The sequence below is a fragment of the Notechis scutatus genome, chromosome 6, assembly GCF_049901735.1.
Source record: "Notechis scutatus isolate UNSWTSFEM ecotype Mainland chromosome 6, rNotScu1.2, whole genome shotgun sequence".
Taxonomy (NCBI): Eukaryota; Metazoa; Chordata; class Lepidosauria; order Squamata; family Elapidae; genus Notechis; species Notechis scutatus.
In genome coordinates this window covers 48757105-48783452 of record NC_142014.1, presented here as the reverse complement: position 1 = coordinate 48783452, position 26348 = coordinate 48757105, and the positions used below count along the sequence as shown (strand labels likewise).

Below are 26348 nucleotides of genomic sequence, written 5' to 3'. Positions count from 1 at the left end.
GTAGAGTGCATGAAGTACATGGAGCTGTAAAGATAAGATAGTTCATATACAACTTGTTCCTAGGATGGTATTGCATAGATTTCAGACTAAAAATATATCTGAGGCAAGCCTTTACGATTCAACTTCTTAATTATCTACAATAAGGAACAGTACATACTGATATGTAGCAGAAAAAAAGGCAAATACTGTCAGGAATTTTGGATGTAAATTTCTTGCTTTCTTTATATTTCTGTGACTTCTGTATTTGTGTGAAAATTGACAAGAAACACAAATGTAGTTTTCAGCTCGCAAAACTCCTTCCCTGGATAAAATGTTTTCTTAATACACTGAATCATGTTCATTTCTAAAATATGAAATCTGACTAAGATAGTGCAATGTTTCTCAACCTTGATCACTTCAACTCCCAGAATTCTCCATCCAGAGAAACACCGAGTTAGTAAATATGATCTTTAAATATATTAAGTTAAATCATGATGTTTAAAATGGAGCTACAAATTCCAATAAGGTATGACTATTAGGAATATCGTACAAAATACCAGTTATAATCTAATAAGTCTGATCTGTTTAAATTAAAAATTCTTGACTTTAAAAGCAGAGGAGAAAGAATTGTCAGGGAGGGTGGCATAACATTTATTTGAGAAAATAAAAATGAGACATGACATAAAAATATAAATAATGGTGTTAGGTAAGGACATCAAATGCTCCATGGGGAATACACAACCTCAATAGTTTTTTGGAAATCTTATCACAGAAATTGACACGTACATAAAACAGAAAAAAAAGAGAGAGTTCACAAAAGGTTGTCATCAAGTTTTCTGTTTTATTTAAGATTTTAGTTTTAATTCTGAAGAAAGAGGTACATTTCCTTGTTTTTAGTTTTAGCGTCAGGTTATAACCATGTTTAATTTTATGTTTGTTTGTTTTTCCCTGTCTTTCAATACTGCACAAACGTCCAGAAACTACAAGGTTAAGTAAAAGCTGCAGGCAGAGGTCGTCAAAGGTTGCGCTCCTGATGATGAACTTGTGGCCCCAATGCAGTGCTATCTCAGAGTGTCTTAATCAGGTGATTTAAAAAAAAAGAGAGAGAGAGACTGACAAGAAGACAGAAAGATTGAAGTGAATATCACTCGTGTTTCAGCTGCTTATAATTATATTATGTATATGCTAGGTATTAAATCTGTGATATTTTTAAAACATATTTATTTGAAATCTAAAGCCAAAACGTTTAAAAATTCCCTCTGTTAAATCATTTCTTACCAACATGTCAGTTGTTTCTACAGGCAAATTGTCTTTCACCTACTTTATGCCAAAATTTTTCTGACAAAACTGTCCCAACCCTTCAAGAAAAAAAAAAGAGGAACAAAAGTATTTCCCTGTATAATCAACTCACAGAATGCAACATGAATGTTAGGCCACTGCTTTTCCCCAATATATTTCTGCACTGGATTCTGAATTTTGTATTATTTTCTTCTATTGTCAACATGACATTTTTCTGCTACGCTAAAATAATTATGTGCAAAAGATTCATGAAAATATTATGCACTTTGATTTCTCTCTTAGTGTGTTTAAAGAAATAGTTTTTAAACAGTGTACTTCAAACACCGACTCAGCAAAACTTAAGAAAAAAGATAATAGTTATGACCCTGTGATTGCATTGCATTTGGAAGCTGGTTGGGGAAGATTTTTGACCAGGAACCAGATTCTTCAGAAAGAAATATATGAAAGAGGGGCCATAGGTGAGTACAGGAAGTCTGGAAGGAGCCATTCCTGCATTTCTAATGTTTTTGTACTTTTCCTAATGACGATCCAACGCTGAGCTCTGTAGTAAATCTGTGGGGGGTTTACTGGGGGGTCTGAAAGCTGTCTGAAAGCCTGGAGGAGGAGAATGGAAACTGGCAGGGTTTGAAGGAGGGGAATAGGGGTTCCAACTGGCTCTGTGCAATGGAATCTGTGTACTGAAGGGGTTACTGTGGGGGGTCTGTGTTGGGGCAGCACTGGGGCCATCCATCTCTGTGAGAGCCTGAAGAGACTTTAACCAATGCGGTGGATTGTCGTCTTGAAGAGAGTCTAAACTGTTTCCAGTGGAGGCTGGGATACCTAGGAAGAAGAGAAACACAGGAGGAGACATAGGTTACTCAAAGCAAGCAAGAACTACATATATGAAATAGGGCAGTGCAATTTAACCAGTAGCAAGATCAGAAAAATAATTATTAGCTTGCAGAAATGAAATGACTATGAATACCGTTTTTCAAACACAATTGAAGCTGAGTTTTTCTGGGGAGCATTTGTCCCTTAAGAAAAGTCCCTTTTCACACTGCCCAGACAATTTTCCACAGTAACATACAATTACTTTCTTTTCTACCTTTTCAAATCATAATTAACCATTACAAGGAAAACAGCCTTATAAAGAGAGCTTTATAAACAGTGGAGTATGTCCCTTTTTAATGAAAAAAATAATCCAGTTAAAATCCGGAAGCATAGGAACTATATTGCACAGAAATGCATGCCATTATGTTGATGTGGAAACCGACAGAAACCTCAGATATGCTAAGAAAGACACCAAGCATGCAAAAGAAAAGACTGTGGGGTATTAATGTTCATTTGCTCTAAGATTTCTGGGCCTCTTGAAAGTTGGTAGATGGAAGCTGGAAGAGACCACCGCATTTTTTTTCCAAAAAACGTGTATTGATTAATTTGTGCCAAATATGCACTTGATCATTGTCAATGGAGCTGAATGAGCGAGAAATTGTTACCTGTGATGATTGCGGGGTCCATCCAGCTCCCAGGGCTGTCCCAATTCAGGCTGTCGGTTGTGGCAGTGTTGGACGTTGGTACACTGTGGTTGGCGTTGGAGGGGGAAGTAGTATTGGGCAGTCCACCAAAGTTGATGTTAATGTTCGGTAGAAGTGCCCTTAGCCCGTCCTGCCATTCCTTCATATTTAAACTCTCTACAGAACTGTTGTTGTCTGGGAGATTTATCAACAAAAAAAGAAAAAAGAAAATGAAAGATAGAAAATAAAAAGCTGAAGTTAGAAACAGATGCTGTTTTTAGTGAAAGATGGTGGCTCTCTAAGCATTTACAATTGTTTTTCTATCAAGAGAATGGGACGATGATAAAGATGAAGCTTCAGTGTTGAGCTGCTGTAGAATATAGAATTATTTAAACATCTAATGGAGAAAAAAACTAAATGTTTTCCTACTAAATCTGGGCAGAAACTCAACGGTTAAACAAAAGATTGAATCTTCCATTACTAGCAAGGAAAAAAAAATCACATCTTTTATATGAAAGCAGCCTTACTTATTGATAAATTTGCCTGCTTTGCTGAATGGTAGGTGTATTTAGTAGTTCCCTACACAAAGAAGATACAAGCAAGATTATAGAACCCTCACCAGAATTACAGCTATAAAACCCTTCCAAATCTACCTTTTTTAAAAAATAAAAATAAAGAAAAGTTACTAAATACTGAAAGTGAGAACAGTCTAATTTGTCTAAAAGAATGAAGAGAGAAGGACATTCTAACATTTTAAAGAAAGCATTAACAATCCTAAAGTGGAGGACCAAATGCATTATCATACTACTCTGCAAAACTGCAGCAAGTTTACTTTTTAAGGAAGACAAGTTTAGTGGCTATTTTAATGATAATAGGAAACTTCCAACAATTTGATTTTTAATCTCTGAACTTCTCTCAAATATACAATTTAGAAAACACCCCATCAGATGCGGCAACAATCACTTGATTAGGTAATATTGTATTTAAAATGGATTTGCCATAGTTTTAGGAAAAATATTTTTCAACAGTAATCTAAGTAATGGAATGTCTACATCTTAAGGCAATATGCCTTTTTTCGGGGAAATCCCATAGGTATTCTCAGGGGACTATCAGGAGACAAAACTCAAATATTCAAAATGACTACCAAAATATTTCATTAATAGAACCTAAACAATGTGCTTTATTGTATCCTTCAAAAAACAAAACATCACCCTTCTATTGTGACCATAGATTCTGGGACTGATTCAGTAAGTCCGTGTTCAACATATTCAATATAAACCTGAGTTATATAATTCCACTTGTTGCATTTCAAAAGGACAGACCAAACAGACTAGAAAAGAAGGAGATCAGATTAGTGCTGCAGAGTGATTTCTGATTCAGTTTACATATCCATGTATAACTTGTCCTTAACATTTCTTCTTTGACAGGATGAAATTGAATTATTTAAGATGTCTTCAATTAAGATTTGTACCAATACACAGCCAAAAACACTGTTGTATCTTTATCACAAATTTACCCAGTGAGAACGAAAACCATATAGTTATACTACATCTAGTATTTTGCAGTAAGTCACTGCTATTAAACATCTGAACACAAAAAATATTGCTGTTACTAATGCATACAAGAATAATTTTTTGATAGTTGAAGCTTCCTCAAGCTGACTAAACTTTCTCAAGAATTATTTTAAAAAAATAAAATATGTTGGTAAAAAGATCCTATAATGCAGATGTCTATTGTTTAATACTAGCTAGATACATCTGCAACAATTCTTTTCTGTACTTTTTTTTAACTTATTATAAATTGGGAGCTGGGGAATAGAATCAGAAATTTCAGTAGGATTAAACCCACTTAAATCCAGAAATTATAACCGATATTTTTAATTATAGTTTATTCAGTTTAATTCTAAATAATTATGATTTATATTACCTAGAATATTTTATTTACTGACATACACAATGTTTAATATGCTTTTGTTTACAAATATTTTGTATTAATATTACTTTTAATTTTCAGTCATAAAAAGGTATTTAAGTAAAACCCAATTAATATTGTTCTTAAAAAATAGTTATTTCAATTGTTGTTGATTTCTCCTTAGTACTTAGAGATTAGAATGAATTCCCTTTAATGCTGCGCTTCAATAGCATTAAAAAGGGAGATTTTTTTTGTTGAATCATCATCATTATTTGTAGCCTATGACCAAACATATAGTTCCCCCCACCAGTAGGTAAAAAAACTGTAATGTTAGGAAGGAGATCTGTATTAAAAGACATTTTATAATTTTCACTGAGCATACACAATATTCAAAGCTTTTTGAGAAAAAAATGACAGTGGGTCAGAAGTTATTATGTTTGGATTGTTTGGGACTTTATATATATTTATTAGGATTGTAATTATTTCTGGAAATTCTAAAGATCTCTTGATAAAAGTATATTCTTGTCTCCAGCTATCAATACAATTATGTAGTAGTTATTTACTGTATTCACTAATTAAAAAGCTGTTTTTGACTTATAATGGTATATTTAGCGTATCCAAAAATAGTAGAAATAATATATGTGTAGTCTTAAATCTTTTTAAAGAAACTGTTAATTGTTAAGACACTTGAAACAAATAAACAGTGAATCTGACAATAATTGGGCTATTATTACCATACTGGAAACTGAAGGTGTATATATTTACAGTTATATTTACAGTTAAATAGCAATATAACATTTTCTTTGTAAATAGTGAAACATATAATGGTTAAAGAATCACTTAAAACCCTGATCACAGAAATCAAGGTAGTGCTTGATTTACAACCACAACTGAGTCCAAAATTTATATTGTTAAGCAAGACAATTGTTAAGTGAATTTTGCCCCATTTTATGATCTTTCTTGCCACAGTTGTTAAGTAAATCACTGCAGTTCTAAAGTTAATTGAATCTGGCTTCCCCATTGCTTGTCAGAAAGTCGCAAAAGGTGATCACATGACCCTGGTATTATATAATCATTATAAATAAATACATGCCAATTGCCAAGTGTCCAAATTTTGATCATGTGACCATGGGGATGTAGTTGTGGGTGTGAAAAACAGTTTAAGTCACTTTTTCAGTGTCTTTGTAACTTTGAATGTTCACTAAACAAATGGTTGTAAGTCGAGAACTACCTTGGAATCCTTGGAATCAAAAAGAGAAAGATCCTTGGAATCAAAAAGAGAAAGAGAAAAAAACTAAACATTTCCTAAAAACATTTCTTAGTGTGGCATCAGTTTATGCATGACTAAAAAATTGGACAAATTATTCCTTTTTTGGCAACTGAGTAAATACAACATTTAAACATTCAAGCTTTGATACGCTCCTGAAGACTACAAGGGCATAACTGTACGGTTATCTCAGCAACAGTATAGAATATAACAACAATTACATACATTTCACCGAAAGAGGGGGGAGGGGAATAACCATCTATGGTTATGCAAATATATTTTTATATAAATGTACCAGAAAAGTCACTTTAGTTGAAGCATATTGACTTTAATAATGGAAGCACCAGAATTGATTAGCTGACTTTAAGTCTAAATTCACTTAGAGATTATTCTGGGCGTAATTGATTTATTACTTGAAAACTTTTTCTTATTAACCATCTATGATAGAACAAGTATCTTCAAGCTCCTAAGGACCAGTTTAATGATCTACAAATCTAGAATATGCATGTAGACTCCTAATTCCCCTCCAAACAAGGAAAGGGAAAATCCTACATAAAACTAGGTGTCAGAGAAAAAAGTCCAGTTTGTATGTGCTATATATAAAATTCTTTCTTCACAAGGAACATTTTATCATCGATCATCAAACATTTGTGCCAACAATCTAGTGATGTGACCCAAGCATTACTGTAATGATTATATATTATATTAATTATATTACATTACATTGATTATATGTTATACATATATACATACATCAGACACTCAGAATAGCTATTTTTCTTAGCAACATACTGGAACAGTTGGGCAAGATGAGCAAAAACAAATCTCAGCATTGAGTACCTTCAGTGAGGTAATTACTGTTTAAATCCCTTCGATGACTTTAATTTAGTATCATACAGAAGGTGCCTACACAGAATACAATGGTGAAAATTAAATGGATAGTCCATTATATACCAAGTGATTCTTTAACCATTATATGTTTCACCATTTTTTTAGTCAAAGGTTGAAGCTAGCAGAAGCATGTATTTTTCTTTTTTCTGCTCAATACATAAGGAGCTTCAAATTATTGTTATAAACAACCAAACTGTTACATAAACTTCCTTCTGTGTCTGAGGGAATATGTTTGCTTAAATTCCAATTGAAACTTAAGATATTTCCTTTTGGCAAGATGAGCAACTATACAAACTTGATTAATAAATATTGAATAAATATTTTAGTGTTCTTGACTAGCTAATATATTGCTTTACAGCAGATTGGAAATGTATAATCTGAAACCCTCAGAATAGCTTGCAATTGCCATACCCATGAACACATACGTGAATAAATCAGCTCAAATCAGCCCATTATAGGACGGAAATATCGTCATGATGATTATAGACTATAGCTTACCAAGATGGATTAGTGCCATTTGATAACCGTATATTTTTTAAAACTTTCCAGTCTTGACTGAGAACAGGCCCCAAATCATGCATCCAACTAGCTTCTGCAATTACAGAAGGACTAGCACCTGAGTCTCCCTGCTCCTAGTCCAGTGATCTAGTCACCACTCTGTACTAGTTATTTATATGTGTATTATATTCATATATTTGTGTATACACACATACAACCTTAAACTAGCCCTAAAGAATGCAATATTTTCCCCAGACAGCTCCTAGATTGATTTTCTTTTTAACTGCAGACCCTATGATGAAAAAGATTTACCTTATAAATTACAATGGCATACAAAATTTAAAAGTGTAGATTTTTTTGGTAGATATATTTGCCAATGTATAAGATTAGCAAGACTATACATGGTATAAAATTATGTCAGTACTACTATAGTGAAATCTGGGATTAATATTTTTAATTTATTCATGTATATTTGTATGTTGCCATAAACCAGTATAATTCTTGGCATATTTTAATATCAAGGTCAAAATTGTTTTCAATAATGTAGTCTGTAGGAGTTCATTTTATGTTCTCTCTTTGTAGCTTTCACAGTACTATGCAACTATAAATGTATAATTATCAACTCCACCATTCATCTGCAGGTTAGTCAAGCCAACCTCTACAAAAGAGGAAAACACAATCCATCAGTCATGAAAACATTTGGACATTCTCCCTTCTCTTATGAAAACAAGTCTCCCAGAAAGTAGAAAAACATTTTCAAGCTATACATGATCTAAGCAAATGATCTGTAATTTTATATTTTTGTAATATTTCATCATTACATGGGGGAAGGGTTTTATAATATAAAATATGTTAATTATTTTCACAATATTTCTTAAAGGACATTTCATAATCTAATTTTTACTTTTTGAAACTCTTAATGAAAAACATAAATTAGAAATGCTTTAACATATCTGATTTCTTTCCAATCCATTCTGCTAATGAGATGGCATTAAGGTTAAATTAAGAGATCTAATAACTAAATCTAATAACTTGGGGGTTCTTCTAGACTCAACTCCTACTCAAAGAGCAGATAGCAGTCATAGGCTAATAAGGTGTTCATACAGCTTCATGTTGTGGACCAGTTGCTTCTTGTTCCTAGATCAGGAGGTTCTGCTCAGTCACTTGTGCCCCCAAATGGATTATAGCAATGAGTTTTACATGGGGCTCCCCTTGAAGAATATCCAGAAGCTCCAGCTAGTACAGAATTCAGTGACCTAGAAACTTATGTGTGCTCATTGTATGGAATATGTTACATCTTTGCTCTGTGAGCTGCATTTAGTTGCCAGTTCTCTTCCAGGTCCAATTCAAAGTGCTGGTTTTCAACTTTAAAACTCTTAATGGCATGAGGTTTGGTTATTTGAGGGACTACTGCTTCCCAATTACACAATTCCCATCAGATCCAGCAAAGAGGTACACTGCAAGTTTTGTCTACTAAAGAACTACATCTGGTAGGATGCCGGACATGGGCTACTCTTGCATGGCGCCTACTTTATGGAACATCATTCCCCTGAGGTTAGACTGGCTTCATCCCTGTTAACTTTTCACAAGTTCTCCAAAATCTAGCTGTGCCATTAGGTTCACTGGCCTCGAGGGAATGGTGAATTGGTTGAGTTGGTCATGTTGTTGTTAATATCTGTGATTCTCTCCTTGACTTTTAAAAATTGTAATAATTATTTTATTGATTGCTTATATATTTTTTATTATGTGACTGTGAGTCACATTTTGTCAGATGAATAGCTATATAAATATGATGAATAATTTATTCACTAAAAGAGCAAGGACAAAACAAAAAGGCAATGAATACAATTTTGAAATACTGCTTATTCTCTTGGAATGCATCAAATAACAACAAAAATACCTTCCAATGTTCACTATAATTAAATAAACTGAAGATGGTTCAGCACCTAATGACATCACAGGCTAAATTAATTGAACTGATCTAAAAACATAATTGTTTTCAATTTTATATATATTCTAAAAATGCAGTCTATATCTCTTCCTGAATGCTAAAAAATACAGTATGCATGTGTCATGATAAACAAGAAAAAAGCATTTTTCATACAAATGATGATTCCTGATTAATTTCAACTGAGGCTGCCTGATAACTTGATATAAATACAGTCTACATTCCCTGCCAGTTGGCTGGCCTGCCTATCTAACTAGCTGGCCACCCAATTTTATTAGCCAATCTATCCAGAAGGTCTTTGTGGCATACAAAAGCAAACATAGGAGAAAGAAAAACATAATAAGGACAGTAAAACTCTAAACAATATTCAACTGGCAATGTGTTGCTAAAGGACAAAATCATAGATTATATTGTCCCAGATAAAAGTTTAATTTTTCTGAGTCATAGAGACAGATCTGTCATCTCACAGCACTATCTAGCACACAGTTTGTACTATTAGACCATAAGCAGAGTTTTCTGTACAAGTGAAAAACACATGAACTGCTTTTTACATTCTGGAAAAAATTATGCAGAGATGACAATTTTAAAGTGCTAAGATTTTTTTAAATTAAGCAGAACTGCAATAGAGAAAGGATAGCAAAGGATCAATTAATTATGCTGAATGCAATTCTTTATATTCTTTATTATTTAATGATGTTACCTAGTTGGATAATGAAACATCTGCAAGAAAACAACTAAACTCAGAGTGCACCACTCTGTTATCCTATTCTGTTTTATACACAATTGTCAACATTATAATATTTGTTGAGACCCTAGAAAGAATGTAGAGAAAATCAACCAACATGATTAAGGGGCCAGAGGCTAAAACATATGAAGAATGGATGCAGGAGTTGGTTGTTTAGTTTAATGAAAAAGGACAAGGGTGACATGATAGCAATTCCAATATTTAAGGGGCTGCCACAAAGAGGTCAACCTATTCTCTAAAGCATCTGAAGTCAGAACAAGAAGTAATGGATGGAAATTAATCAAGGAGAGAACCAACCTAGAAACAAGGGGGAATTTTCTGAGTTAGGACAATTAATCAGTGGAATGGCTTGCCTTCAGAAGTTGTGGGTGCTTCATCCTTGAAGATTTTAAAGAAGAAACCGGACAACAATTTTTCTGAAATGGATACACGGTCTCCAGCTTGAGACTAGAGAAAGTCTGCTTGAGACTAGAATCCATGTTAACTCTAATGGAAAATCTTTCAAAAATCATACTATTGTATATTTGCTTTTATTTAGTTTTAGTACGGTTTGGCACAATCATCACCTTTGCATCAGGCATATTTTGAGCTGAAGGAAATGACTTCTTCAAATGACAGAGAAAGGATCAAAATCTATCAATAATACTTGTAATGTCAAGGGCATCTGGATTCCATATTTTTTAAAAATATGGGGTTTCAATTATAGCACTCATTTGAACTAATAACTCCCAGTTAGAAGGATTTCATCCTGGAGAGCTGATGAAAATCTTTTTCACAGTCTTTATTTTATAGGTAAAGGGGAAAAAAGCAGAGCATTAAGAAAGTTGCTGCCATAAATGCACCAGCAATATAAGGCTAGTAAGTAATTTTTTCCAAGGACATCGAAACAATGCTTAGAAGGCCTCCATCCTTCCTGCATTTTGAAAAGGCTTTAAAAAAATATTTTAAGCATTTTTTAAAAAGTATTAGTATTCCCAATTTACATTATCATCAGTCGATCACTTACCAAATATAAAATCATGAACAATTTTATCACAGATGTCAGCATCTCAGAATTTCAAGGTATTTTGACATTAAAACATTTTTGCTGTGAACATGCAACAAACAGTGATGGCTCTTTTTGACATTCCTAGTGCATTGATAATTTGCATTCATTTTTCTTCTGAACTGGACACCTAACGAAGAGGTTATTTCCCAGGCAGTCTTTGAGTTCTCTATTTGAATAAAGTGATAAGGACCTAAATGGTAAAAGACATCAACATCTAAAATGATCAAGAAAATTGCTGTCTGTATTCTTCTGATGTGGAGTGAGAATTAAGGAGGTCAGTCCAATATATAAGAATGGCACCAAAGTTAGCATATGTATGTATTCAAACATATATATTAGTGCTATCTATCTGTATCAACTTTGTGTTTTAAAACCTAGAATGAACCGGAGGGCAAGTATTCCAAGAGCTACAGAAGAAAAAATCGTAGAGACTTTTTAAATAAAACTCTCTTTGCAGTAATTCTTACAAGTAGCCTGAACATACCAACACTAATATGAAACTGGAGCTTAATATGGTGAGGAAATGCTTTATCTGTATGAGGCTTAAGTCTAAATGAGGCCTAACTTCAATATTTTTCTTTCCCTCCTGCAGTACTTGCTAATATCAAAGAAAGCAAAGCTGAATATTATGAGGCGTGCTGGGATGAAACATTGGGAGAAACATTATCATGTTTAATTCTATTGTACATTTTTGTGATAAAAAATTAAGACATTTTGACCTTACTCTAAATTATAAGGACACCACTAAACAAAACCTTGGTACTTTCTCTATTAAACTAAATCACACAACTAAAAACAAAAATATTCCTTAAAAATCATCCAAACATCACCAAGACAAGATTCATATATCAGTTAAACTTTATATGAAAATTGGCTTTGTTTAGCAATTCACCCAGCACAGCTTATATAATCCAATTGTAGGTTCCGACTGTAAGACACTAAAATCAACGATTTTAGTATTTAATACTCTCAAATCCACAATCTGCTAACTCAGGTAAAATGAGTTATTTAATGCAAGCCACATCCATTACAAAGATGTGAGATACCCATGATCTAAAAATAGTTAATGTTTGCTGTAAATGTTTGCTCCCCAGGGCAAGAATGTTGGCTATATCAATAGCTAATCCACCTAGCACTAAGTATGAAAAATACAAAGCAGGGTATTCATTAACTTGTGAATAAGGCAGGAGAAAGAAGCACCGGGTATAATCTATAGAGAATATAAGAAACTTCATTCTCATTTGGACAGAGGACAATCAACTGTCAAAAATAAACCGTGTCTTTAATCTAGCGTGCAATAAGAATTCTTAGCAAGCTGTGTCGAATATGAACCAGCTAAAGGAAAGAACCTTGACACAATGTAAGGGATGTGAAATCAAGATTTTGTTTTGTCTATGGTGTCTCCTTGCGGTTTTTGTGTTTCTCCTGATTCAAACTGAGTATGCATTTCATATGCATTTTATTATTTGTAAATTCTAAAGGCTATACTCTGTAGGCAAGTAGGGGCAGGCAGCTTTAGTTGATTCAAAAATAAACAAAAGAAATTAATAATAACATTTAGAGCTTTTGCAGGTACTGGCATTTAACTATGTTGTCAACCTGCTAAATGAACTTTAATATTTCTATTGATATGTAAGTTTTCCAGAGCAATAAGACTTAACATTTAGAGTCACATGCATCAATTGGCCACCAAATGATCCAGCAAATAAATATTTGCCCTAAGGATGAATGGTAGAAGATGAGTAAATGTATCTTTGGCTCTTGAACTGGAATTTTGCCTGTATCTGAGCAATATTTGAATGCTAATTTTTGAAATTGTAAAATATTAGTGAAATACTTTAGTGAAAGTAGTGTAGTATAATTTTACATATTTATATAACACATAGTCAAAATCCTCTGCCTAGACAAAATAAGCAGATGAATATGCCAGCCTGATGCTTTACTCTGGCAAGCTTCTTTGTTTAAATGACGACACTACATAATGTTCAGCATTATGTCAATGTAGTATCTAATACACCGCAGGCCCTGAATATCTAATAATCACACTAGGCAACCTATATAGTTGCTTTCTGACATGTTAAACTCCAACAGTTAATATAGTGCCCCTCTTTTAGATTCAGTCATGATAAAGTAGTAACGAATTACATGTTGCCCAATATCTACTAACATTCAAGCCTGAACATAGCTAATAGCTAAATAGACATATACCAGGGTCAATGAGAAGTAAGAGCTAATGAAATATTGATGATTTCTCCAAATTATATAATTACAGCTGTATTTGAGTTGTTGCTTTTTCTCTCCTACTTACATCTGGTGCAGAAGCCAAACCAAGGTCCAGAATGTCATGGATTCTTGGGCAAGTAAAGGAAGATTTAAAAGAAGACAAGTGTTCCCTTTGGAAAATCCCAGTTGCATAAAATATATTTTCAGGCATTGCTCAAAGTATGGATTGAAAACATCAAGCTACTCCTCAAAAACAAATTACTTATGAGTGAATTTGAAACAGAATTATGTATTAATGATGAACATGTTATTGCTAAATTGTATAAACTTTTGTTGAAATATGAGACAAGAAAAACAACTGAAAGAATGTATGATAAAATAGGGTAAAATGTTGGTTATAAGAAACAAATGGACAAGTAGAAAAATGCGTGATTGAAAGGATTGAGATTTTACATTATGTTCTAGTAAAGAGAATTTTTATAAAATTTAGTTTTATAAAATAATTTATCATTGATATCTGTCATCTATAATATATAAAGGTGTTTTGAATAGCTGAAAATCACATGAAGGGACATTCTATCTTGTTTGGTGGACATACAAAAAAACCAAAACAAATATGTGAATTAATTCAGAAGATTCACAAAGATGTTAAATAATTCAGAAGACTTCAGGATTCAGAATTTGCAGAGATGGCTAAATTCATTGCTTTGATCAGAGAGAAAAACAGTAATTTACATTTATAGTTGCCGGGAAACCCTTTGTAGACTTTTCCATGAAACAGGGGAAATATGCACCTATGATTTGTGGTTTTGATGATTAGAAAAGAAATTGGATAATACAAAAGTTGAGGTTCTTTTACAATTACAGTGTTAAGAGATACAGCAGCATTGATTTCTAATACGTGTATTGGAAATTTGTGTGAAATATAAGAATGCCACTTTTTACTTATGAATATTGTGTGAAGTACAAAACTGCCAGCTTTCAGTTCTGAACATTGCTGAAGGGTCTGTTTGGTTACCATGCAAATAGCCATTGATTATGTCCCATCAATTATCAGGTATGCAGACAGATTTGGCAATAGTATTAAAACAGAGGGGGGAAATCTGATCTTGCTACACCATTGCAGAAATATTTTGATCATATAGTACTTTGATTTAGCTTTAAAAAATTGTCACAGGAGAACTGGAAAGAAAAAAGGCAGGAAAGAAAAAGGAAACCCACAGATGAATTAAGTAAGAGAACAATTGCTCAAAGTCAAAAAGCATACTGTTTATGTAGATTCATTCCTAAGAGTGAAGTATTTGGAACTGTATGGATCAAAAAAACCATATACCTAAAGTACATATTACTGAAAGTTAAATCAATAAAACCAAGTTTAATTCACTTACTAAAATTAGTGAAATGTAACTCATGGTAATTAATATGAGTTATTTTTTATTACTTTTCAAAACTGCTTTGAAAACCTTTTAGCTGAGGTATGAATACTATGTAAGAGTAGTAAAGCATGCTAGAAGCTCAAATAGTCTGTAATTTTTTAAAAAAATCCTCTATATTGTGAATCTGTTGTTCCTATAGAAAAACTACTTTCACTATAATTAATTTTCCCAGATAGTAAATGAATTGTTACAAAAGATGAACTGTAGGTCTCATGTTCCTTAATATGAACTTGATGAAGCATATATTAGCAAACGAACATAGCACGTGAAGTTGTCATAGAGTCACGCTAGATATATTATGAAATGTAATATTAGATTTTTATGGTGAACTTGAATTAGAACTAGTGATGCAACTGCCCTTAAAAAGACAAATTAAATAGTCTACTGTCCAATTCATCATAGTTTTACCCTTTCTCGTGGAAATCAGCATAAATCCAAGGAGAATGAATTCTCTGGTGAACAAACACACCTATCTAACCTGGAATAAATGTGGTCAAACACATTAATGTATACTAGATCAGAATGCCACTTTTTCCTCATCTTTTTTTCAAAGAATCAAATCTATTATGGCTAAATCATCACTTTAACTGGAATCTAAGATTGTATAATCTTGACATAAACCTTTAAATCTCTAACGTAAAGTTTACATTCTACAAGAAAAATGTAAATGTCTCTTCTTGGTTAAAATGAATAGGAACAGTTCTTAATGAACAATAGTGAAAAAATGTTCAATTCTTTGCTTACCTATTTTTTAAAAACCTGCATCTCTAACATTTTGCACTGGGGAATAACAAAGAGATTGAAATACTTTTTAAATGTAAGTGATTTGTATCTAATCACATTTTATTGGTTTTTTTAAAACAATAAAATACAAATTAAGGAATGAATGCACAAATAAAAGAAGTCTGGAGTACTACAGACAGGAGCAAAGAACATCAAATTATTGAAATGCTAGAATACACCCTGATTCAGAAGTGGATACAACTCTAACAACTTCAAGGCTGATAGTCATCTCCCAATTATATCTTAGATAATACAAAACATATAGCACTGCAGAAAACAATTACATGCAGTTTATTGTGGGAAAGATTAAACGTGTGGGAAAATCGCATATATACTGTACTTGTATATTTGGGCAGGTGGCAAATGAAAATATGGTTGTACAATGGATATAAAAATTCAGTTTTAAAATACAGAGTACATGTAAATTTATGTTGCTAAATTGATTTAGAATTATCCAACCTTCTTAAATATAATACTTTTATTTTGAGGAATAATGGCCCAATAAATTTTGTAGGTCCAAATGACAATCAATGAATATATAGAATAGTGCCCCATAAGAACACTTTTCTCCTAACTTTGCCTTTAATATTACTGAAGTGAGATACAGCCCAGTTCAGGATTGAATATACCACTGGTGACACTGAGACACAGCCTATTCCAACTCAGCTGATGTTTATTTTTGGAACAGGCCTTCCTTCTAAATCATATTTCATAAGGACAGGGTTCTCATTAAAATCAGCAATCACTCTGGAACCACGAATCTTTTCTTTTTAATGTTAATACAGACTCTGGATACTGAAATAAAATACAGTAGATATAAAAAGTCTACACAACCCATGAAAATACCATTTAAATGTATTTAAATCGAGATTAAATCACTTCAGAATTTTTTTCCACAATTCAGTTGAGAAACTATCTTTTTTTTTGGGGGGGGGGGGATGAGACAGTTACAATAATGTGGTTGCAGTAGTTTGCACATCCTCTTATAAGTAGGGATGTGAATGTGTTCTGAATTAAATAATCTTATTAAAATTATATTAAATAGTAATTAGTACATACCTGCCACCAGTTAAAGTGACTGATCAAACCCACATAAAGTTCAGTTGTTCTAGTCATAAGAGTTTTGTGACATTTTCTCAATTACCTCTTATAGTAATAGTTGTGGTCTGCAAAGAGCTTACAAAGCATCAAAGGTTGCTTTGTAAGCTCTTTGTTGGAATATATCAGTCAAGAGAAGAGTATAAAAAATTTCCAAGGCCTGGATGTACCATGGAACACAGTGAAGACAGTCATCGACAAATGGAACAAATATGACATGACCAAGAACTGGATATTTCTCCAAAATTTATGAAAAAAACAAGGAGAACACTGATCTGTCAGACTGCTAAGAAGCCTATAGTAGCATTAAAGGAGTTGAAGGGATTTCTATAAATATTGGTTATATACTACATGCAACAATGTCCTGTATTGTTCATATGTCTGAACTGTGGGGTAGGGTGACAAGATGAAGCCTTTTCTTACAAAGAAAAATATCGAAGCTCAGCTATATTTTCCAAACCCTACATGCAGTCTGATAAAAGCATGAAGGAAAATGGGTGATTGTCTGGAGAAACCAAGGTTGAATATTTTGGCCATAATTCCCAAAGGTATATTTGGTCAAAAAACATTGTGCATCACCAAAAGTACATCATATCCACAATGAAGCATGGTAGTGGCAACATTATGCTTTGGGCTGCTTTTCTTCAGCTGGAACTGGGGCTTTAATCAAGGTGGAGAGAATCATGAATACTTCCAAGTATCAGTCAATTTTGGTACAAAACATTCAGGCCTCTGCTAAAATGCTGAAGGTGGAAGAGGAATTTCATCTTTCAATACAACAATGACCCAATACTTCAAATCAACAAAAGAATGGCTTCACCAGAAGATCAAAGTTCTGGAAGTTTTACCAGCCAGAGCCCAGACCTGAATCCAATAGAACATCTGTGGGATGACCCAAAGAAGGCTCTACACAGGAGACACCCTTGTAATCTGGCAGATTTGCAGCACTTTTTCAAGGATCTTACCCTTTACTTTGGCAAAGATTCTCAAGGCAAGATGTGCCATGCTGATAGGATCTTACCCCAAAAGACTGAATGCTGTCACAAAATCAAAAGGTGCTTCAACAAACTGTTAGTTTAAGGGTGTGCATCTTTATAAAACCATGTTATTGTAAGTTTTTTATTGTTATTTTCTCCCTTAAAATATTTCAGTTTGCTTTTCGATTGAATTGGACAGCTTATATGTTATATGTTAAATATGGGGAAAAAATCTGAAGTGATTTATTTTGGTGTGGTTTTTTTTTTTTACATCTCAAAACCCAGGCATTTTAACAGGGATGTGTAGATGTTTTATATGGACTGTAGATTCTGATTTTTAAAAATGAGGTGGGCTAAAAGCTGAAATTAAAGCACCAAAGAACTTGTAGACCAGGGGTGTCAAACTGGATTTCTTTGAGGATCGGGTCAGCATTGTAGGGCTAGCTGGAAGGGGGAATATAGAACAGATGCCTCCTGCAGCATTCAGGGGTGCAGGGGATGTACACGAGGCGGAACATGTGGTCCCCCGCACCCTGCGTTTTGGCTCCAAGAGGCACTGTGGACCAGTCCTTTACTACTTCTAGGCTGGCCCCGCACACCAGATTTAAGCACCCCGCAGGCCTTGAGTTTGACACCCCTGTTGTACACAAAGCAAGTGAAGACAAAGTTACTGGAAAATTGAAACTTTTGTGAATGTTTCAATTACTGATAAAATGATATCAAGTAAAAATGTTAGTTTTCCTAGTTATTTTAAAATATTTATACAGAAAGAAAACCAAGACTTTCATGATAAATAGTTTAGAAAAATAAAATGTTATCTCCAAGTCATATTACTCCTAAGTCAGAATGTGATTGCTGTCCACAAAATATCTTTTTAAAAAAGCAATATTATGAATTATGATTTAAATATTCCCAAATTTTGTTCTGAATTCAATAAAATCATGATTTGCCAATCATACTTCGCGTAAGTAGAAGAATGTGCTCTATTTTCAACATTTTCACTGCAATTTGGAATGTAAAAAATATACAAATAAAAATCTGGATTAATTTAATTAAGTTAATTTTCTGGTTGAATGTCAAACTGAACAGTACAGTACAGACATTATATACCGTAATTACATTCATAAAGCATTCTGTACCAGTTGTTTCTGCCATCTCAACAAATATTAGATCTCATTGTTCATATGCTGAAAATGTCAATGATATGACTACTTATTTGCTATTATGTTCTCCAGGTATAATGAGTAGGCCAGGTCAAATGTTTAGATGTAGAAATATATCACAAACTATAAATAAAAATCAATTCTACAGCATTACTAAGAAGTCAAAGCAAATTATAAAACTTCCAAAATATTGGACATGGAATACTCCACTTTTCTTATAAAGCTCATAATTAGAAGGCTAAATTCAAATTTAATATTTCTCTGTAAAAAGACATGTTCCCAGTATGCCAGTTATAACACTATTCGGTAACAAACATCAAGTCATGGGCTGGAAGGCAGGCCTTCTCAGTAGTACCCACCAGATTATGGAACATGCTTAATTAACCCAGCAGTACAGTTAGTTCTAAGCCTCCTTGTATTCTGGAAGGTCCTGAAAATCATTTCATTTTAATATGAGTTTCACTTAGAGTGCAATGGCAGGTGACCCTCTGACTGTATTTTGTGATTTAATATGTTTTAATAGGCTGGATGAAAACAATTTTCTCCAAGTTACGCACCACCTAGAATATTTCTAATTAGGGTGGTCTACCAAGTGTAATAAATAAATAAACAAACAAAACAAATAAATAAATTCCCACTCCCAGTTTTTCTTATCCTGGTTTAGAAAAGCTGAAGATATAACTCAAATGTATTGCCTGACTCAAGGCACTTACCTGCTATGGGAATCCCTCCTAGACCTGTGCTGTGTTGAGGTGGGAGATTTAAGTCCAAGAAATTACTATTTGAAGAGGGATTTGCTGTGTGGTTCAAGTGCATGATGTTATTGCGAGGGAAGGCCATCCATGGATAGCGAGTTGCTTGGCCTGGAAAACTGAAGGAATTATAAACTGCACGATGCTGTTGAAATTGTGGGAACCTCTGTGGCAAGACTGAAAATGTGCTATTGAGAGAATTGGCATTTGCGGGTGTAGCAGGATGCAGAAATCCAGATCCTGACCCTTTGGCAGTTGTAGTGTGTGAGGAAGGATTCTGAAGAGATGTTGGTGAAAGAGACGGTTGATCTTGAACTGACAGTTCCTTCTCAATCAGGTCTGCTAAGGCTTTGCGGGTGATATCAAAGGGATCAAATCCCAAGTCATCTTCTTGCTGTTTGGATGAACCAAATCCAAATGCTGCCTGCCAGTCTGTAGAGGAGGATACTGGGATGGTTTCTGAAGAGAAGTGAGGAGGGAGTAGAGGAGAGATAAATGCCTCCTCAATTCACCTATATCAAACTATTTACAAGTTTTTTATTTATTTTCTTACCCTCATCCCTATTGTGCATGAAAATTTTTAAATTTGGATTCAAACAGTATTTTTTTTTGTAACTCCCCAAAATGAAGAGAACGTTGGCATTTTTGTCATTTGCATAACTATAACGTATTTAGTATTACTTATTTTTCCATTGACACTAGCAGGACTTAGTTTATGGTATACAGAATTATAGTTGTAACATATTTAGAAACAAATGCAAGGCTAAACAGAAAGAGCAGAAAGATGGCTGTACAGGTAGTCATTTAACTACTACTTATTCAGCAACCATTCCAATGACAATGGAACTGTAAAAGAGGGGTTTATGACCGATACAATTTGGGTGGTGAGCAATTGGCTCACTATTACAATGTCACAGAGTCCTATGGTCACAATAATAATTTGTGACTTTCACTGCTGACTTCCAAGAAGCACGGTCAATGGGGAACCTGACAGGAGGGTGCAAATGGTGATAACATAATGTGGGATACTACAATAGTGTAGGATTTCTCTAATGATGGCAATTGAGACTGCTAGAATTGCCATCATAAGTTGATGTAGTTGTGTAATGTCATGCTTTATGGACATCACTTATCGATGGTGTTCCTAGTCCCAATGACCATCAATAAGCAAGGATGATCTCTATTTCCTGTCACATACATATAGGATAAATAAACTACTATTTCATGTTATGTATAAGAGATTCTAAAGTAAATTACATAGCAAAATAAATCACCCTAGTTGTTTCTATTCTGATTAGTTATGAAAATATATATTTAACAAGATTAAAACAAAGAGTCTTTAAAGAATAAACAATTTACTATTATATAAGACACAGTCCACTTAATCAAATGCAACTTGACTATGATCTACCAATGTTTAGATGGTAATAAATTAGTAAGTCTTTATTGTGAAGTGACTCTTTATTATTTTCATGATAAAACACAAATATCTTAAATTTGTTAAAATAAATTATTATTTTTTAAATTTCAGCCTCTAATGAAATACTGTATTATGGGGTGAATTTTCAACAAAGGAACATACCAGCTGAGGTTGTAGACGGTCCTTGACTTACAACAATTGAGCCCAAAAATTTATGTCTAAGCAAGACAGTTAAGTGAATTTTGCTCCATTTTATGACCTTTCTTGCCAGTTAAGTTAGTGACACAGTTTTTAAGTGAATTTTGACTTTGCTTGTCAGAAGGTCACAAAAGGTGATCATATGAGCCAGATACTGCAACCATCAGTCAGTTGCCATGTGACCAAATTTTGCTCACATGACCATGGGGATGCTGCAATGTTGTAAGTATGAAAAAAAGCCATAAGTCACTTTTTTTTAGTACCACTGTAACTTTGAACCATGACTAAACAATTGGTTGTAAGTCAAGGGCTACCTGTATCCTGAAATCAATCCTCTAAGCTAATAAATGTATGCATGTATTATATCAATTTGTGAATGTTGTTCATATAGAGCAGGGGTGTCAAACTGGCGGCTCGTGGGCCAGATGCATTACATCCAAGCCAGGTCCACCCAGGCTCCGCAAAGGCAAAAAAGACACGGTATGTCACGATACGCAATCGAGTTTGACATTTGTAATATAGAGGCATGATTCCTCAGAGTTTTATATTTAAATATATTAAAGCCAGGTAACAAGCCTATAATATATAAATTATAGGCAATAATACAAAAGATCACTGTATTGTAATCACTGTATTGTAAGGAAAATATTCTAACTAATCCTGATGTTAAATTATACTGCATTCATACACAATATATGAAATTTTATTTTAAGAAAGTATCTGTTAATATAAGATACAATGTTCATTTTTTAAATAAAGTTTATCATCATCCACACAGATAATCTTTACAAAAGTATTACCATGGCTAAGTATTCATGATTTACTTTAAAAGTGAAAATAAGCCAAACTATTTCAAATTACAATGTGAAAATATTTATTAATAATTCTTATACTACATATTATAGTTATTTATTTATCATTTTTAGAAAAAAAAACCAATCTCCCTCACAAAGCAATTCTATATTACCTGATGTGAAGAGACTCTGTGGCTCTGGTGCCATGGGCCAGTCACTGGACGTCTGTGGGGAGCTGGGAAATGGGGGGAGTCCACTTGGAATTGGGTTGGGATGTCGAAAGTTGTCTGAGAAGAGGGACTGTGACTCTGTTATAGCTCCTTCAAATGGAGAACGTGCACTGTGATTGGATGAATTGATTGGGATGACTGAATTGGATTTTGATAAACCGGGAGGTGGTGATGGTGTGTCGCTATTTAATATCTGAGAGGAAAAGGTTAGGCAAAATAAGATTCAGTTTTGTAAACTATGCTACAACTGTAAAATAAAATGTAAAATATTAGAGAGGATAATTTTATCAGCATATTAGATAACCAGCGTGACCTATTGGATCATTTTTTTCAGATATATTACCTAAACAGAGAAAAGGAATGATCACTGGTGGGCCAAACAAAAACAAAACAAAACAAGTGATTTCCCAACTTCTTGCCAGCTTCCTCATTAATTTTTCTTGGGAAACAGGCACTGATGGAAATGCACTGATGCAGTCACAACTTTGCCAAAGTTCAATACTACAGAAAGATCCTGGATTTTGGATGTATTCTGTAAGTTAGTCCATTTGAGGTATATAAATTTAAAAATTGTCTGATGATGCACAGTTTTGCCCAATTAAAGGTTAAAAACAATCAAACAGACCCAAGAGTTTCAGTAGTATATATTTTAAAATCATTTCTAAAAATTTGACAGCTGAGAAAAAATCTACTGTATTTACTATAAATTTAAATTAAACATATATTTTACATGTAGGCAGGCCTCTCTTTGTCACATATTAGTTATAATTACAAAAATATGCAGCTACAAAATTCAGAAGCACTCTTGTTCGAATCTTACCTGTTGTGAGTTGTCACAATTTCCTATACTGAGAGAATCTGATGGCTTGTCAATAGAGCTAGAGAAAAGAAACAATACTTAAGCAAATGGAAAATGATACAAAATCAGTTTAATGGAGTAAATTATAGGAAGTAAAATTAAAACCTTTTACTACCTTAAAGAGAACTTTGTATTGTTTATTGCTAACTATTTATATATGTATTTGCATATTTGCTTTACTTTTGAATTTCATTAATGAGATGAAAAATTCAATTAGAAATATCCTGCAAAAAATTAACAAAATTGGAAAGGACCTTGGAGGTCTTCTAATCCGACCGCCTGCTCAGGCAGAAATTCCTATAGCATTTCAGACAAATGGTTGTCCAATTTCTTAAAAACTTCCAATGTTTTTAACTTGTTTTAAATTGTTCCACTAATTAATTGTTTTAACTGTCAGTAAATTTCTCCTTAGTTCTATGTTGCATGTGTCCTTGGTTAGCATCCACCCATTGTTTCTTGTCCTGCTTAATTTTTTAAACCTTATCTGCAATCAATCCCAGCTGTAATTATTAGAACAGAAATTTATTTGCATTTTTTTAATGTGACCTACAGATTAAATCAGGAACGGAATGACCCAGGTTGTAATCCCCTCTCAATCACATAAACTGCCAGGGATTGGGCTAATAATTGTCTCTCAGCCCAGGCTACCTCAAATTTTGTTTGGGAAAAGTAGTTTTATTATGCTGTCTTGATCTCTTGAATGTAAGGTGAGATATCAGTCCAGTAAATAAATGAATGGAAAAGCTCTCAGTATGACTTTAAGATTGATAAATGAGATAACACCTGATTTCAGACTGATGGTTTTATGTGTAATGTTCAAGAGACTCTGGTATTCAGATTAAAAGCATGCTAGTTTGGAAGAGGCAGGAGGAATTGAAATTAATCCAAGTTTCTTTGAATCATTTATTTTAACAGAAAAGCTATATTTTCAATGTGATGTCTCTTTTCTAGCAATTCTAGCACCATGCTGGCACAATGGCTAGAATACAATGTTGCAGGCTAACTCTGCCTATAGCCAGGAGTTCAGTCTTGACAGACTCAAAGGTTGACTCAGCCTCCATCCTTCTGAGATTGGTAAAATAAGGAGCCAGATTGTTCGGAGCAATATGTTGACAGTTCAATCCACTATAAATCACTGTGGAGCAGTATATAAATCTAAGTGCTATTGTTATTTGGAATACTCGAGTAATCTGAGCATTTTAAAACTGCTATTCCCAAATTTACTCCATAGGTAAATTAGCTTGAAAAACCACTGTAATAGAAAGAACAAGGGAAGATCAATACAATACATAAATGATGCTGTAATTCATAAAAAATAGGGGAAGAGTGGCTTGAATGAGTTACAGTCATGTAGGTCAAATGCAGATACTGAATCAAGCACTATAAAGAATCAAGCGAGCAAAAAAGATCAGGTCAGGTACACATGCTGGAATGTGTGTTTTTAACTGGAATTAAGCCAGCAGTGGGATCCTACCTGTTCCATTACCGGTTTGGTGATCACGTACGTACTTAACATGCGTGTGCAGCTTTCCACACACCAGCTGAGACCTGCAGCGCCAATCAGCTGAGAGGAGAAAGAACAGAAAAGCGCAAGGGTGGGTGGGAGGGCTGATCCTGCGCTTTTCTCTTCTATCTCCTCTCAGCTGATCTTTGGATGCTTTTGTGTGTGTGTGTGTGGGGGGGCTACTGGTTCAGGTGAATCGGGCCGAACCGGTAGCATACCACCACTGAATTAATCTACACGTATTTGCCTGTATAGAGCTCTTCCACTAATCCAAATAAATTTATCAGGAAACACTGATAAGAATCCAAGATTTCAACATTCATTGTCATGGCTGTTCAGCAGAAGAATAGTACATAGCCTACTACATTACTGATTTGGTAGAAGCTATCGATAAGAGATATAATACTGAATATCACTGGTTAGACATATTGTATTAAAGTTAATAAATTAACTTATTATCAATTATTAATTAACATGTTAATAAATTAACATTAAAATAAAACTTCAGGTGGTTTTGTGACTTGAAGATGGGATGCATCTCTATCTTGATCACAAAATTGCATAAATGCCTTCAAATATAATTTTGTTCAAAAAATACCTTAGTCAGAAATAGTGATTCTAATATGCGAGATGAATACTGAAGAAAAGGAATTTGGCACCCAAAAATGTACTTGAATTTAACATTTCCAAAAATAGTTAAAGGAATACTTGAATTTGGAAGTGCTTGTTTGATAAGGGCAGTGGTACAACAACCTAAATACTAACAGATTTTTAATCCAAACCGAATAAAAGATTTTGAAAACATTATGATAGAACATGTTAAAATAAATACAAACCTATCCTAGTCTGTAAAGGCCTAATTTGGTGTAAATTCTGTGATTTCTCTCATCTTCTAGGTTCTAAGAAAATTACTTAAGCCTGAGTCCTTAACCAAAAAAAAATCTTGGCAATCCTAACAAGTAATATATTATAAGCAATGAAAGCGTATAAACTGGCAAAAGTAACAACTGTCTTCACATTGTAACATCAACTGCAGCAATGATTACTAGAACCTAATTTAAGCCACAAGTACAATTAAAATCACCCAGGTAATTCAGGTAATAGTAAATTTTCCATAAAGTAACAAATTAGTTACTAACAATACAGATTCCCATAAATCTTATTGAGAATAGAACAATGTAATGGGTAATAGTAATAATCTGGAGAAGTTGGTGGGGAACTGCAACCAAAGCAACGGTCAGAAAAATGAAATCTGTGTCTGGGACAGAAAAGTAATTTGTGAAAGTGTCTCAAACATAACCTCCCTAGTTATCATAAAGATAAAGGGAAAATGGGAGAAAATGCACTCAGATTTATAAGATTCTATTGCCATAATCTTATAATAAAAGTAGTGTTATCATTCATAACTCTGGTGTCCTAGTCTTTATCTGAAGGGCAGACAAAAGAAGTCTTGGAATGTTCTGCTTTAACCATGCATTTGAATATAGTAATGTACTATACTATTCTCTCTTAAACAAACATTTAAATAAACACATTTTAAATGTCCATATTTTTTAAACTGTAACAAAGCTCCCCTCTTTCATCACTTATTTATTCAAACAAGATAGTGATCCAAACACATACTAGTACCAATATAATCCAGAACATGTTACTTTGTTGCTGAAATAATATTTGTACGCAATCCATTGGAGGAAAAGTATTTTTAATATACACAGTCTCTGGAGATTCTCAATTATCCAAATCATGGTTATCACAAAGATGCTTTTCAAAAAGCAACTGTTTTTTTTTCTTTGAAACACTTTGCTTCTCATCCAAGAACTGAATTTGGTGAA

General features: G+C 33.6%; 1 protein-coding gene across 8 annotated transcripts in view; it reads right to left on the bottom strand.

The window, feature by feature from the left end:
* Positions 1 to 800: 800 nt before the first annotated feature.
* Positions 801 to 26348, bottom strand: part of CNOT4 (CCR4-NOT transcription complex subunit 4) — a 79913-nt gene continuing 54365 nt past the window's right edge. For 4 of the 8 annotated variants that reach the window (XM_026694322.2, XM_026694333.2, XM_026694328.2 and 1 more), the window contains 5 exons: positions 22974 to 23031; positions 22097 to 22346; positions 19473 to 19970; positions 2754 to 2966; positions 801 to 2097 (listed from right to left, as the gene is read on the bottom strand). In XM_026694322.2, the coding sequence (XP_026550107.1) occupies positions 1796 to 2097; positions 2754 to 2966; positions 19473 to 19970; positions 22097 to 22346; positions 22974 to 23031 (1321 nt within the window). In that variant the 3' untranslated portion in view covers positions 801 to 1795. The remainder of the gene's footprint in view (positions 2098 to 2753; positions 2967 to 19472; positions 19971 to 22096; positions 22347 to 22973; positions 23032 to 26348) is intronic. The other 4 variants (XM_026694350.2, XM_026694344.2, XM_087968189.1 and 1 more) reach the window with 1 other exon arrangement.